The following is a 16,217-nucleotide window of genomic DNA, read 5'->3' on the forward strand; positions in this document are numbered from 1 at the left end:
TTGTTGGAACAGATCTGTAACAGTTAGGTTCTTATAGTCATAATTTTTCCTCCTGTGTTTTTAAAAACCACATGTTTGGTTTCACTCATATTGTGGTATCCTTGCCTGTCTCACACATGGATTTAGATACAGGAATATCTTGTTTATCAGGAGCAGTGTTGCTCCCAAGTGCTGCACTCACCAAAGTGCAGCTGCCTGGGTGGGAGGCAGCACTTTGCATTTCTAATATACCAAAAGTGAAATACTGAATGGAAATTCCTGCCAGTATGTAACACTTATGAGTCAAAGCCAGATGCTGGATGGATTTTTTTTTTTTTTTGGCCCCACTGTCCCTTGCACAAGCAGAAAACTCTTCAAAGGAAGAACACCCCCCAGGTCCCGTTCTGGGGTTCAGCCATTGTATCTGAACAGAATTAACCTTCTGCTCTAGGGTCACACATTCTCATGAGACTCTGATGCCTTCTTTTCCCCCAAACCATTTCCAGCCTTCTCTGATGTGTTCAAAAACGCTAGCAATTTTCTTTAAAAGTCTCATCCTTCTGCTAAGTGCCTGCCCTCTCTGTTGTTAGGAGTGAAAGGCAGGCTGGGTGAAGGGTGTGCTGTAGCTTGGAATTACATGTCTGTTGGGAAGATTCCTCACAAGCTTCTGAGCGAAGGAGCGTGGGGGTCAGGATTTTAAAAGAAATGAGCTATTGAGTTTCAGTGCTTATAAGTGATTATGCAGTTTTATTGCATGACTGAAGTGTGTGGCATTTCTGTTGCTGACAGGGAAGGCCGCTCTAATGCTCACATTAAAGGAGATTACCAAAGAATTGGAGATGTTATGCTGAAGAACATTCAGAGTATGAAGGTAGGAATGATCCTATAACTACTAAGCTTTGACACAGATTAACTTCAGCATGCTTTTCATTTTCATATGATGTTGCCTCTTGTGCTGGTTTTTGCCAATTTTAATCAAGGCTTATGATATGAAAGTTTCCTTTGATGACGTAGCAAGCATTTGGTGGATTTCCCTGGGATTTCAGAATTGTAAGCTGATTTTAAATTGTCCAGCCACTTTCCTCCACTCTCCTAAGAACAGAAGCAGCCAACACAAAAGTTTAGGAATATTTCATTTCCAGTTCTTTTTTCCTTCAAATAAGAAGGCAAAGCATTGGAATTTGTGTGGCTGAAGAGACTGTTCAAATGTTGAGTGTGCCTATTTTTTAATGCAAATATTCATGTTAAGATATTTTGGGTTTAGTGACCATAAGCTGGATATTGATTTGACTTGGAAAAGTTATATTTGTGCACTACAGTGCCAAGTTGGGTGAAAGGTTTTTGAATCATGAGAATAATTGCCTCTGATGCCTTTAAAAGTAGAAGTAAAAAATACACGTATGAACCGTAAATCTAGGTGTAATGTTCGGCAGACTGCAAGTGCCCTTAGTCTGGCCAGAGCAGTATTCTCAGTGCTCTGTGTCACTGACAAAATAGCGTGGAATGCAGGCACAGGAGCCTGTGAAAACCCTACAGATTTGTACAGTGTGGATGTAAGCTCACCTTACTGTAATGTATCTGCACATCCAGGTCGGTGTGGGGCAGAACATGGCATTTCGCCTTCAGCACGCGGCTCTCCGAGTGATGTTGAAACTCTCCGATAAATCTTTCCTTGGGGATGGCCACTTGGGCATTCTGCAGTTAGTAAATGGAGCAGCCTTGAGTCCTTGGCTGGAGGAAAGGGCAGTTTAATCATTACAGCTCTCCCGAGATGTTGGCTAGCACTCGCTTTGTCTTTCAAGAGGACAGAGAGAGACGCGGGGAAGCGAAGTGACGCGCGAGCGATTATACGGCAGATCAGAGAAAGGGAACACAGAAAGCTCCATTTCCCATCCCTTATAGAGCCAGCCTTACAACCACATAACTTATAACTTATAAGGCAGCCTTGCTCTCTCTGCAGTGTACTTAGCAAGGAACTGCTTTCTCCCCTCAAGATGTAATTCACATGCATTAGAAGAAACGTAGAGGGGACTTTTCTACCTCCATCTCTGCTCTCAAGAAGGATGCAACTCTTCACAAACAATTTTTAGAGTACCAGAGAGCTTTGGACAGACTTTGTCTGTGCTCTTGGTGTCTTGCAGTATTAAACTGCGTGTCCTTTGCTGTGTGCAGGTCCTTCTGGGTCGCTAGTCTAAAGGCAGTGTACAGTCCTCACGGTAACTTAGACCTGGCAGCGTGCTTTCACCTTTCCCATTTTCCCTTTCCCATTAAAGGATTTTACTTCATTTGCTTTGAGATTCACCACCACTGATCAACTGATCTGTGGAATAAAGAGACAAAAGCTAGTTTAACTTAAAAGAACTGCACAAGAAACAGAAATAAAGTTATTAAAAACTGTCCTTATCATGAGACCTGTTAAAACATCTGCAAACTGACACTATGTGTTTAATTAACATAGGAAAGAAGTTAAGAAAAGTAATTAATGGGCAGCCTGTGTAGCAGCCCAGAGGGTCTGCTGTGTCTCTTCCTGAGTTACAGACTTGTAAAATGAATATGCAGTGTGTGGAGGAAGCAGCTTGGCTCTAGGGAAGGTATGTTTCTGGTAAACATGTCACAAATCACAGGAGAGGGAGAGTTGACTGGAAATGTGTCAGAAAGCACAAACTTCAGATTAAGACAGAATTTCTTCTCAAGTCCATTCAATTTATGCATTCAGTTTCTTTTTGCTGCTGCTTAATATTCTACCCGTTACTGGAAAACTTTAGTTGGCTGCTCAGAGAAGCTCTGTACATCCTGAAGAGCCATTTTACCTTTTTCAAAACACAATTAATTCCCTGTGTAAATTGTTTAAAAAAATACTGCTGAATGGTTTTAAGGGGGAGTTGTGAATACCTGTGATAGTGAGACCTAAGTGAAGTTACATATTTAATGCAAACCTCATTCATTGCTGGTGTGCAGCTCCCCTGCTGCCAGTGGGATTATTTAGAGACTGCACTAAGGAGAAGAGGGTGTAGTCTAAGGATGAAGAGCTTGTAACATACCCATTTCTGTCAGGCACTGCCTCTGGTTTTGTGTTTGTTGAGTTTCCCAAGAGATGCAACTTCTCATTAATAAGAGAAGAGCAGAAGCCAGAAGTCCATTTGCCTGCATCTCTGTTCCCCAAAACCACCTAAGGGAAACTGAGGCATCTAAATCCCTTCATCCTTTTAGAAAATCCCATTCACATTTTTTGGCTGTCTCCATTGCACCTACTTGCATGATCTGTGTTCCTGTCATCTCCTTGCCTTTGGATTTCTCACTGATGAGAGAGTTGGTGTTGTTGAATTATGTACTTTGGTTTTCCCGGGAATGCAGAGGCGGTGGAGGTGTCTACTTCAAATGAGTAATGCCTTTTCTCCTTGGCAAGTGAATATCAGAACCATTGTGTTGTACAGTGATTTTGTTTGCAAAATCCCCACTGCTGTGCTAGTTGGATGTGTTATTGGATTAGGCATGGGCTGAGTCATGTCTCTCAGTGATTGTTAAGAGCCTCCTCTTTCCTTTCATGCATAAAAGCAACTGACAATTCACCTGCGAAAGCACAATGAGATTTTAATGGAGCTGGAGAATGGGATCAAGAACTCCCGCAAGCTGGAGACCTTCTGCAGAGATTTTGAACTCCAGAAAGTCTGCTACTTGCCTCTCAATACCTTCCTCCTCAGACCTTTACACAGGCTTATGCACTACAAGCAGATCATGGAGAGGCTTTGCAAGCACTACCCTCCAAGCCACATGGACTTCAGGGATTCGAGAGGTGAGTAAGAGAAAAGACGTCAGTTCCTGGAGCTGGGGAATGACATCTAAATCCGTTAGAGGTGTATGGCTGGAGGAAAGAAAAATCTCTTTTTTTTTTTAAGCCTACATAAAAAGAGGACTGAGTTGCAAAATCCACCACTCAGAACACCATAAACAGTAGGATTAAGCTTGTACCTCTATACACATTGTGCCACAGTCTGGGCAGGTACTTGGAATAGAATTCTGCTGGGGGTTATTAAACACACAGAAATGACAGCAGGTTCAGGAAGTCTCTCGAACTGAAAACAGTTGGAAGGTTGGAGAGAGCGCAGGGAACATACCATATGTGCTTGTGTTGTTCCTAGCTTTCCCTAGAGATCCTCTAATAACACAAAATACTAGCCCAGGTGAACCCTTGGTCTGATGGAGTAGGGATGCTGTTATTATGTCTTTCAGTGTTGCTTGTCTTCCCTTTCAAGGATACAGTTTGCTCTGTTATCATTTCCATTATTCGTTTCAGGAGCTCAAAGCAGCCAGTATGGGTTGGTTTTGGATTTGGGGTTGTTTTGGTTTTTCTCGAACATGAAGAAATTGCCCTCTTGTAGCCTGAACTCGCTGCCTACCATTTATTTCTGATGGTTTGTTCTCGTCCCTCCTGTCCCCCACACGTGTTGTAAGCTGTGTGTGTTGAAGGATAACTCCGTTATCATTGGTGCAGATCCATGGAAGAACTTGGGCAGGGGCCAAGCACAACTGCTCCCAGGTATAACATGTGGGCTGAGCTCCCTCAGATGCCGTGGGATGAGACCCACAGCAGGCAGTGCACGGAATGCAGAGCTAACCTGACCTGTGGCAGTAAGAAATGCCAGAGACCTGTGACACTGGGGGGCTGTGTGACACGGGTGCTGGCCCAAATGTCGCTGCTCCCTGGGTGATCTCAAGGAAGGCACTGAGTAGTGCCTGCACCACTTGCAGCCAAGGCTAGGCATGAGGATGATGTGTCCATTCTCCTCTCCCCGGAGAGTGTAGCAGGCTGATTCCTGCTTCACTTTTGAAATGGATATGAACATAGGTTTCACAGGTGAAAATAAGGGTTTCACTGTCCACTCACACGAGGACAGTGTGACTTAGAGACCCCATCACTCTGGGATCAGTTTCTTACTAAGGTGTTTGCAGATTCTTTTTAAAGGTCAGAGTCTAAAGGAAGCAAAAAAAAAATTAATTTAATCCCAGAAGAGAGCATCAGTGTCCCAGTGGCAGGTGGGCGAACTGTGTACTGAGCAATGATGTAAGAAGGAAGATGGAACCAGTGTTACTGTTCATGGGATGGTGATTTTTTTAACGCAAATGGCTGTAGCTGCTCTTCTGGCACTGTCAGCCAGTGTCTTTGGCCCATTCAGAGACTGCCCACCCAGCCAGGTGTGTCAAGGTTGGTGCTGCCACACCTGATGGCACAGGGAGCTGGTGGTGTCTCTGCAGAGAATGAAGTAGAGCCATGATGTGACTCAGTGATGTGCAGCCCTTTGGCTGTTATCATTGATGGGACTGAGAACAAACCCCAAGGTGTTTGCCATCTGAAATGATACAATAAGTCACACTGCCATTTCCTGCTCTTTTCAAATATGGACCTGACCCAGTGTGCTGCAAGCAGGGGGGAAAAATGTATTTTTCTGAAGCATAAAGAACATCCCTGGATTGATCAGAGTTGTAGAAATTTAAGTCCTTTATGAGAATCCATTTCTTGGTGATCTGGATTGACCATACCCTTCTTATAAAGTTACTGTGGCTAAAACAGGGCAAATGTTTTGGAAATACACTGTCTCTTCATCACAACACTCCACCCCATCCACTGCATAAGATGATGTCCAGAGTTTGTGCGGTTTTTAGTCTGTCTGAGTAGCTTTATGCTGTAGAGGAGAAGAGTAGCACAAGAGGGTTCATGAGCCGGGTACTGCTGAAAAAAGCCATATTTCTTTTTGAATGTTCTTGTAAATTTTTAATAAGCACTTTATGGATTTGTCCATCTAGCTGCTTTGGCTGAGATTTCTGAAATGGTGGCTCAGCTCCATGGCAATATGATAAAGATGGAGAACTTCCAGAAGCTGCATGAGCTGAAGAAAGACTTGATAGGCATGGACAATCTGGTGATCCCCGGAAGGGTAAGTAACAGAGTTGTGATTAAGATTTGATACAATTTCAGATCATTAGGTATGTTTTCAAAACCTGTTTTTAGGGGCATGTGTGAAATTACCTTTCCTCATCTGAACCTTCTTCTGTCAGCAGAAACTCTCAGATGTAAACACAATAATGCCAAATGTCATTATTTAACCCCAGCCAGCAGCCAAGACCCACACAGCTGCTTGCTCACTGCCCCAAGAGCAGGACCAGGTAGAGAACTGGAAGGGTAAAAGCAATCAAGAGAACTCGTGGGTTCAGATAAAGACAGTTTAACAGGGAAAGCAGAAACTGTGCACAAGCAAAGCAAAACAAGGAATTAATTGACTGCTCCCCTTGGGCAGGCAGGTGCTCAGCCATCCCAGGAGAGCAGGGCCCCATCACGTGTAATGGGGACTTGAGAAGACAAACACCATCACCTCAAATGTTCCCCCTTCCTTCTTCTTCCCCCCACTTTATGAACTGAGCATGATGTCACATGGTCTGGAATATTCCTTTGGTCAGTTTGAGTCACCTGTCCTGGCTGTGACTCCTCCCAAGTTCACATGCACCTCCAACTCCCTCACCAGTGTTGGCAGTAGGAGAAGCAGAAAAGGCTTTGGCTGTGTGTGTGCCCTGCTCAGCAATAACAAAAACATCTCTTTATTATCAACCATGCGTTCATCTACTTGTGACCAGCACAAATCCAAGATAGAGCGCCATACCAGCCATGGTGAATAAATTAATTCTACCCCAGCCAAAATCAGCACACCATAGAAAACAGCACCTTTAAAGCAGGAAAAGGCAATCCTCTTTGTTACTTTTTATTGACTTTTAAAGTTCTGTCTTTTGTATAGATTTGGACTGTTTTAGACACTTCCAAACACCTTTTACAACAGAGGTAGTAAAAATGTAGCATTTATCACAGAATTCAGAGCTTGAGCAGTTGCACATTCCAGAACATTTCTTCATGCTGCCCTTATTTTCTTTTCCCAGCCCTTGATGCTAGAGCTTGACAGATTAAAGGCAAGTAAGGCATTTGTGCTGGAAGAACTTCAGCCCTTTCACCATGCCTTGCTTTGAAACTCATGGCCCCGGGGAGGAGCAGTCTCTTCAGTCTACATGTATCACTGGGCAATCATTTTTGAGACAGTGTTGCCTTAAGTAAACACTTTTAGTTGTGACATAAGAATACAACATCTCTTTCCTACTTATCATGCCTTTTTAAAATCAAAGGCTCATTTCAGAATAAATGAGCCACATTGTAATATTTGTAGCCTTTTTTATTTTCTTAGGCACATGTATCTGTGTGTGCAAACTTGAGTTGTCTCTTGCTGAAGTAGTTTCCTCCCCTCTCCCTTGACTTTTTTGTGTAATACACAAAACCAGAACTTGCAGCCAAGTTTGAAGTTGATGTGCCATTGGGAAGGCAGTGCTGAGCCACAGGTATTTCTGCATTTGTGGCTGTTCCCCACTCCCTCCCGTTACCTGTTGCCTGTCTCCAAGCAGCTGCCACAGCTCATGTTTCTTTCTAGTGATCCACAGACTGTTCACATCCTTGGCAAGTCCCTCAGGACATTTCACAGCCTCTGCATCTCTCTATCACATGAAATTAAATGCTGTCATCGGGTGTTTCTGCTACCCTAGTCTATTTAAGTCTGAGCAGTCTTCCTGTCCTAGGAAGTTCAAGGAAAATGCAGATGGGGGCAGAAGTTGTTTCCCTGCCAAGACAAGAAGCATTGGCCACCACGCTCTGGCACATGCCCAGGCTGTTGCTGCTTCCAGCCCATGGCTGTTTTTCTGGCTCTGACTCAAAACCCTGCCCTGGTGCAGGCGGGGCTGGGAGGCAAATGCCACTGTAACCTCTTCAGGTTGTCCAGAGCAGGCTGTCTGCTGCTGCTGAGCTGGTTCCTGCACTGGGTATGAAACCCCCCCGTGGCTGGCTGTCCTTGCAGGCGGCAGTGACCTGCAGCTCTGGATCCATGTGGCCGTGCTGGTGCTGAGCCTGCCAGGGACTATTGGGTGGTACCACATGGTCCTAACTACGATTAATGCTCCTTGCTGGCCAGCAACAGCTTCCAGTGGCCTCTCTGGTGCCATGAGCCTACTGCGGCATAGGGATAAGCACCTCTAGCCACTTTTCCACCCTTCAGCCCCTAGGCAGTGCAGGTGGGGGGACTGGACACACCAAAGCAAGCCTAAGGCGTTCGCGTTGTTTCTCTGATCAGGTTGATCTGAGCTAATTTATTCCTAGGATGCAGGTGGTTAAGTGCTTTATATAGGTTTTTACATCCACAATTATGAGTAGAATGACCTTAGAAAGGTTGTAATAAATAAATATAAACCTCTTACCTGAAGTTGGAGGAAGTGACTGAAAAATTATATTTTCGTGGATTTCAGGGAAATATAAGGGTGAGTTCAGCTTACTGTGAACTGCACAGTTCACAGTAAGCCTAGGAAATCCAGCATTTTGAAAGTTTCAGATGTGCTACTTTTCCTCTGTTTCCATCCCTAAACATTCTTAAACACTATGGTCTGAATTAATGTGCTTTATTATGTTACATGGATGATGCTGGGATAGCTCACCCTGCCAGACAAATGTCTTTCTTTGTCTGCTGCTAATGGTGATGTTCAGTCGTGTAGCTGGTTTTACACTGCAGTGAATGAGAGTAGTGTATGCCACATGCACCACAGAAGATTACCAGTGGCTAACCAAGAACACATATATCATTATTTTTGTGTCATTTGTGCTGTGAAAAATACTCATTAAAAACTGGTGAAAGAGGGAGCTGTCTGAAGGAGTTACTGTCAGGTAAAAACAATTTTGCTTAGCTGAATTTTCTTAATATGAATGAAAGGAGTTTAACCTAAAGACAGTTACAAACAGGAATTATCCTATAAATTAGATTTCTAACATATTTAATAAAATTACAAGTCTTGGTAACTGACAGTCAAGTCATTTGTATGACCAAATAGTCATATTTCTGTTTACGTACTAAAAAAATATGTAATTTCTGCAGGAGATAAATTTTTATTTTGTATTTATTTCCCACAGGAGTTTATTAGGCTGGGCAGTCTTAGTAAGTTGTCTGGAAAAGGTTTACAGCAACGGATGTTTTTTCTGGTAAGCAAGAAGACAGTTTTTCTTTGTACAATGAAATGTAACGCTAGGCATCTACTAGACATAACTGTTAGTCTTGAATTTTGAATTACAGTAAGTATTTTTAAACAGCCTTATTTAAATTAGCATAGTACATCACCTGTGCAGCTGGCTGTTAAGCACCTACATTTCTGTTCAAATCCAATATTGTCTTCATAACTGCTTCTTACAAAGAGAAAACTGTTTTTCATATGACAGTGTGAATATAATGATAAAATAATACCTCCTTGTACCTTGTCTTAAATAAAAGCAGCATCATTACAAAATGAAAAGTGGCACCAGGGATCATATTCAGAAAAGAAGACAAAGAGTGACTCCTGGTGATATGAACAATAATTCACATAATGCAGTCAGAACACATTACAGAACCAAATTTTTCCATAAATCATCCAGTTCCAACACGAGTGCCCAGCATGTTGATGGACCTGCCTGTACTTGGAGATGTGTTTTTCAAGTTTTGCACTAGGGAAGTTTGTCTCCTCCCACCACTTTGACGTCATGGTGATCCCACTCAGTCTCTGATCCCTGAGGGTCCACTGGATAGTTCCTCCTCTCTTTTCTTCCCAGCCAGCTGATTTGCTCCAAAGCTCCTTGTGTTACTGCTGTTGGTGCTGATGCCCAGCAGAGCGCACTGATTTTTTAGTACACAAAACCCTGAAGAGTCAGTGTAGTGTGGCAGAAGAAAGAAGAAAGCTTCTTTGGCTTCTTGTGTGCAAAAGGTGAAGACAGTGGCTGTGTAGAAAAGCTTGTCGGTGTGCTAGATTTTACAAGGTGTTTGACATTTAATCTTTTAAATGAGCCAAAGATATAACCTGATAAATCTACCTGAGCAGGATTATCCTCTGCCTTTAAAGGCACTGAAGAGGAAGCCTAAATGAATACAGTGCCTATTTTCTTGCATACCAACAGATACTAGATGATGCCTTGGTGTTACCTGTATAAAACATTAAATAGTCTGAGAACTAGGCTCTCAAGCCAGTTGCTTTCACTGTCAAAGAAGTCTTTTATCTGTCTTAATCACCAGAATCTATTTGGAGGTAAAATCCCAGGTCGGTACTGTGGGATTCCAAATACACATGTAATCATTGGCATAATTAAATCCCCCTCTAGTGGCTGATCCACAAAGTTTCATGAATTACTGCTGCTGCATTGTACAGGTCTGTGGCAAGAGCTCTGTTTCACACCACAGAGTGTGATTTTCTTGATGCAACCATTTGATTTCAGAAAAACACCCTTTGACCCAGGTGGCCAAGTGAAAATATTCTGTTCATTTTATGGCAACAAAATGCAGGCAGTCATTTGACATGCTTTGGACAACTGTTGTTACCTGCAGGAAGCTCTGCAAATTGAGATTTTCAGTCTCTTCACCTTGGTATTTTTAATGTAAAACCATGTACCTTAAAAAAAAGGTCTCCCAGCTTCCTTCTGAATATGGGGAGTAAAAGACAGCCACTCTGTTTATAAGGGCTGAGTTGGACACACCTCTTGGGCAGGTTCACCTATCTTTTCTCTCAAAGCAGGAGAAAATATTGGTGAAGAACACACCTTGCATAGCTTCAAAGTGCAGCAGAGTGTGAATGTACTGCTCTGTTTCACTGCTGTTGTGGCTTGGTAGTTCTGACCCAGAGATCACAAAGGGAACATTAGAAAGCATGAGAAAACATCCAGTGGAAAATTATGGAAACATACCTAAAACTAGCTGGAAGGGAGGGCAGGGAAGATAACAGGTGCTAACACTAGATAGTGGAATATTGTGGAAGGCAATATTTTGGGTTCATGAATTAGGACTGCCATATAAATATGTATTTCCTGTATTCACTGTTCTTTTTTTTTTTCTTTTTTCACATACATACCTGCCAGCCAACACCATTCTAATGATGCTTATCCTTGCTTTTTAGTTTAATGATATCCTGTTGTACACAAGTAGAGGCCTGACAGCATCCAATCAGTTTAAAGTCCATGGGCATCTTCCACTGTATGGCATGATAGTAAGTATTGTGAGAACTTAAGGGATTCATGCTTAAGTGGCCATTTGTGGTCCCATTTAAGTGCTTGATGAATTTCTGCTGGGCTGAAAACAGCAGCAAACTGGGGGTGTTCTCTAAATCTGTCTTGGGTTCAGCATCTGTTCCTGCAGCCTTCTGCACAGAGGTGATCACATAGCAAAAGTGAGGGGGGAAAAGGCATTTCTGAGGGCTGCTTCCTCACAATGCAGACTTCTCTGGAGATGCATTCTTTGTTTTTTTTCAATCATTAATTTGACCATGATTCTTATAAGTAATTCGTCACCAATTCATTATAGACACACACAAGACAAGTAAACAGTAGCAACGATTTAATTTCTATTAAAAATGCATTTCCTAATGTTCCAGCTCTATCTCTTAAAGCTAAAGTAGTGAGAATCTGGCAGCAAAATGTTGTTTGGAGCTCTTGTTGCAATTCTCCTGGAAAATTCAAGCCAACAGCACCTATTTACCTCTTCTCGTACTGTTTCAAAAATATTTTTGCTGATTTCAAATATATTTTTGCTGATTTTCATTCTCTCCATTACTTTCAACGGAACTTCTCAATGTTTGGTATCAATTGCATGCTGTTTTCCTGAGAATTAAATTAAATTGTCACTACCACAGTTGATTTTCTCTAAACACTTGCAAATTTTCACAGAATCTACTCACTTGTTGATGGCCATTTGGCCTGGACTTGCTCTCAGCAGAGCTGTGCTATGCTACAGTTCCCAGAGCACTCCCAGCATTTAACACATCCTTTTGTTCTATAAACCATTCTTCTGATAAAAATACTGCTATTTTCTTTGACACAAAGCAGACAAAGCCATGCTTTTGGTTCAAGACATTACTGCAGAACTTACTATTTTTCCAGCTTGCAAGGCACTGTTTTTTTCCTCAATACCTAGCTCAAATTTGTTTGTGAGCATTTCTCCTCTTTTATTTTCCCCAATGGTAAGAGCTCATTCAGTTCACTGTTTTACCTTAAGAAATATGTACTTCCTGCAATCTGACTGCATTTGGCCTTTTACCTCTCAGATGGAGGAAAGTGAGGAGGAATGGGGAGTTCCTCACTGTCTGACACTGCGAGGTCAACACCAGTCCATCGTTGTTGCTGCAAGGTAATTCAGTGGAGACAAAGTCCACATGTGAGTTGTCTTTCTCTGCAGCTGTCACAGTGGGACAGAGAGGCATCATTTTGTTTGTATTTGCTCCTAAAACCATCTCCTCAAAGGTATATTCTTTTGTGAAAGCCACTTGTTAAGAAAAAAGGGGATGGCACACAATAGAGTGGCAGTTGTGCAAGTTGGAACCAAAACTAAGTTATCATGGAGAAAAAAGTAGCATCTTGTGTCTGTATTCATTTCACTTAAAAGTAAGCTCAGCTTGTGTCTGTTTCTTAGTAGAAAAAAGTAGCATCTTGTGTCTGAATGTATTCATTTCACTTAAAAGTAAGCTCAGCTTGTGTCTGTTTCTTAGAGTTTGCTTTCAGCCTGTATGAAAGTGAATAAAACCTGAATTTTCGTTGTTAGTACCCGCGCTGAAATGGACAAATGGACTGAGGACATCCAGATGGCAATAGACCTGGCAGAGAAAAGCAGTGGCCCTGCCCCAGAGTTACTGGCAAGCAGCCCACCTGACAATAGTAAGTAAATGCCAGAGAGTAGTTTTTATTCACTTTTGTCACTATGATTGGTGGTTGCTTCTAAGCAAAGTGGTGAGAAGTGCTGGCCACAGGTCAAACTGAGACATTTGAAGTTGATTTATACACATATATATGTATAGATATATTTCATTTTAATGTTCTTGTTGATGTTAGCAGAAAGTTTCATTGAATAGAGAAGTGACTTAAGCATAATGATTCCAGGAACTATTTGGGCAGTGCCTGTCCTTGGAAGGTATTAAAAACACCAGCAAATCATGGTAGTTAGCCTTTAATTCTAACATTTGCAGAAACACATAATTAATATATAAAATATAATAATCTATTTAAAGTCTGCACAAAATTATTTCTAAAATGGTGTTTTAAAATTAGTTCACAATACTGCGGACAGAATTGATTTGTTTAATTTTTCCAATTATATATGTTGTTGCATAGAGGAAGAAAGATGCTTTTTCCCTGCATTTCATAGAGTCTCCTGATGAAACTACTGTAGACCAGGAATCTGAGGACGACCTCAGTGCATCCCGCACCTCACTCGAACGTCAGTCACCACACCGTGGCAACACTACGGTGCACGTCTGCTGGCACAGAAATACCAGTGTTTCAATGATCGACTTTAGTATTGCTGTGGAGGTATCTGCCTCAGAACAACCTGAACTGCAGCTCCAGGCTCGCTTTTGAATGACAATTTCCTTTTTGCTCCTCCTTACCAAGCGCACTGTTCCCTTGTCTCCTCCTGGGGAAGTTCAGGCACGCTTATTAAACCGCCTCCCATGTTCCCAAACGATGGCGTAAACCGTCACTCAAGAAGCACAGATCTGCTCCTGTAGTGCACATCTGTAAAATCAGTTAGAGCAGTAATTTTCATAGAAGCAACTGTCAAAAAAAAAAAGCTGATGCCCTTTAGAATGTGAAGCAGTTCAAACTGTCTTAATGCTTTCAGTTACAGAGGCATTAAGTCATTGCTCGAGCGGAAAGGATATTGTCTTTAGCTGCTGCAGCCAGAGTTTTAATTATGTGTATTACTAACATACTTTCTTTACCTAGCCATCTTTTCTGGAACCTTGTCTCATTGCTCAGTCTCATCTGCTTTTTCTTTATTTGCATTTTCCACCTCAAAATAAACCCCTTTTTTACCACTCTGATCACAGCTAAGCCAATTTGATACACATTCGTTAATTCTGTACTCAACAGCCAAGGTGCAGACATTGTCTTTTCAAAGATTGAAATGAAAGACTCCTAGCTCAGTATAGGTTTTAGAATGAGGTGGTAAGCCTGCTGAGGTGTTCTTCCTTCACCAAAGAGAGTCTAAGGAGCTCTGTGTACTTTATCACAGCCCTCAGCAAATGGAAATTTATGCTCTATGAAAATGGAAGAAGGAATCTTAAAGCTGAGTGGATTTGCACTCGAGTGGCAGCCCTCAAACATCAGGCCACCATTGCTCTAGAGAAGAGATACTGATGCAGAACACAGGGATACAAGGACAAACATATTCACAGTTTGTGTAACTGCCTCTGTTTTTAAACAGGAGGTGAGTTTGTTGCTGAAGTATGACAGAATTATTCCATACTAAAAAATGCTGACTTGCAGAGCCTCATTTCGGTCCCACACAGGTGGGATTTTCCATTCTTCATACCCTTATATCCTGCAAGGGAGGAATAGTTCAGCACAGGACAAAGTCTCATATTTTTTCCTAAAGCAGAGGGCTTATATAAATAGATATAGAACTTATACCAGTGACTCATTCTAATGATTAAAAAAGTTAGTTAGGCAAATCTAACTAGGTCTGAGATCAGTGTTCATTGTTGCTCGTTTTTGGTCCTTCCCTGTGCCTCAAATGAACACAAAGCAGTGAAGACCAAGCACACCCTGGAGCCATGCGTTGTTCTGTGAAAACATCTCCAGCTCCACTGCTGCTCCATGCGTGGCAGGTCCCGCTCATGCTCACGTCGTCCTGTTGGTGCCTCTCATGTCAGCATTATCGTTTATTTTCTTTGTGTCTCTCCCTCCTTTCTGTCTCTCTCGTGGTAGAAGAGCCTCTCTCTGTCAGTGACTGTTCCTCCCTACCTGCTGGACTGATCAGTGATCAGCGGCCTGTTTCCATTTCATATGTCTGCTGGTACCGAATGCAAAGCCTGTCCTTTTATGATATCCTCCAGAGTAATGAGGTAACAGAAAATTAAGGAGTACACCTGTAACTTAGGGCAAGGAGGCAGTAGTCCAGATACCAGAGAACAGGATGAGTTAAAGGAAAGGCTTTAATGCATATCCAAGGCGAAAACAGAACTTTTTAAGAATACTTCATTTGTAGTAGCTACACCAGGAACCCCAGATTTCAACTATTAAGCATTACAAATAAATGCAGCTTCTGCATTAGATAAAGAGGATGATGTAAACAGCTATTGTGATCCAGGCAAGAGCCCTCACAGTCAACAAGGAATGGGAAGTCATTAATAATTCACTGAGAACCCCCCTTCATTTGCAAGGAGCAGTGATGCTTGGCTTTCCATCTTCACTATGTGAAGAGCAGTTGCTTCAACCAGCCATTAAATACATGTACTTGGTTATGGCTTTCTCCTCCTTTATGTTAAACTATGCAAAATCCAGCTAAAAATAAGGTTAACAGTCCTTGGTTTTGAAATCTTTGAAAAGTACTATGTGAAGTCCCTGGGTACGGAGACCTGAATCTCTATCTGCAATTCTAAAGTATGTCATAATTTTCCTTTACATCACAAATTCATGTCAGAATTTCTGTTTCCATTTTATTTAAGTACCATTCTAAAAGAAGAGAGTAGGATTAACAAGACTGAGTTTTAGTAACAGCTTGCCAAAAGCCACCTCAGTTGATAAAATAATTAGTGTAGTAGCTTTGAGTTTTTGGAAGTACCCAGCTGCAAACAAAAATATACATAAAGTACTGCTCAGCAGTAGAAAAATGCAGAAGAAAAGTACGTTCAGTCAATCGAAGCATTTTCATTTACAACCAGGTCACATAAAACCAGATAAAAGCAAATAATTTTTCTTAAAATAACTAAGCTGCAGGCACCTTTCACTGTTTTACTTGGCTGCTTTTGATCTGTTTCAGAACCAGCTGTCTGGAAATCTGCTAAGAAAATTCAAAAACAGCAATGGGTGGCAGAAGCTTTGGGTGGTGTTCACCAACTTCTGCATGTTCTTCTATAAATCGCACCAGGTAACCGACTGGGCAAGTGTGAGTGGTTGGAGAAGACAGTGGGGGGTTCTTTTCCAAAGAGGCAGCTGAGAGAAAAGTGGATATCAGTTATGGATGCTGTAGGCTGGAGCAGCAGGTGCACTGGGCACGGCTGCACACACAGCCTTCACTGCCACTGGCACACAGAGCAGGGCTTGTTCTCACTGCTCCTGGGTCAGTTCTTTACTGAAGCTGTCAGCAGTCACAGTACAGATCATGCTTGAAAGCACAGCAGAGCTCACCACTGCTCAGAAGCTGTGGTACAAGTTCAAA

At 42.1% G+C, this 16,217-nt stretch overlaps 1 protein-coding gene across 5 annotated transcripts in view; it reads left to right on the plus strand.

Annotated features, from left to right (window-relative positions):
- Window positions 1-16,217, plus strand: part of FARP1 (FERM, ARH/RhoGEF and pleckstrin domain protein 1) — a 202,596-nt gene that overhangs the window by 181,610 nt on the left and 4,769 nt on the right. For 3 of the 5 annotated variants that reach the window (XM_041478250.1, XM_041478248.1, XM_041478249.1), the window contains exons 17-25: window positions 769-850; window positions 3,535-3,772; window positions 5,782-5,912; window positions 8,963-9,031; window positions 10,966-11,055; window positions 12,109-12,191; window positions 12,603-12,715; window positions 13,203-13,366; window positions 15,819-15,926. In XM_041478250.1, the coding sequence (XP_041334184.1) occupies window positions 769-850; window positions 3,535-3,772; window positions 5,782-5,912; window positions 8,963-9,031; window positions 10,966-11,055; window positions 12,109-12,191; window positions 12,603-12,715; window positions 13,203-13,366; window positions 15,819-15,926 (1,078 nt within the window). Of the gene's footprint in view, window positions 1-768; window positions 851-3,534; window positions 3,773-5,781; window positions 5,913-8,962; window positions 9,032-10,965; window positions 11,056-12,108; window positions 12,192-12,602; window positions 12,716-13,202; window positions 13,367-14,764; window positions 14,902-15,818; window positions 15,927-16,217 lie in introns of those variants that run through there. The other 2 variants (XR_005956037.1, XM_041478251.1) reach the window with 2 other exon arrangements.

This window comes from Pyrgilauda ruficollis, unplaced genomic scaffold (genome assembly GCF_017590135.1).
Source record: "Pyrgilauda ruficollis isolate IOZ18807 unplaced genomic scaffold, ASM1759013v1 scaffold44, whole genome shotgun sequence".
Taxonomy (NCBI): Eukaryota; Metazoa; Chordata; class Aves; order Passeriformes; family Passeridae; genus Pyrgilauda; species Pyrgilauda ruficollis.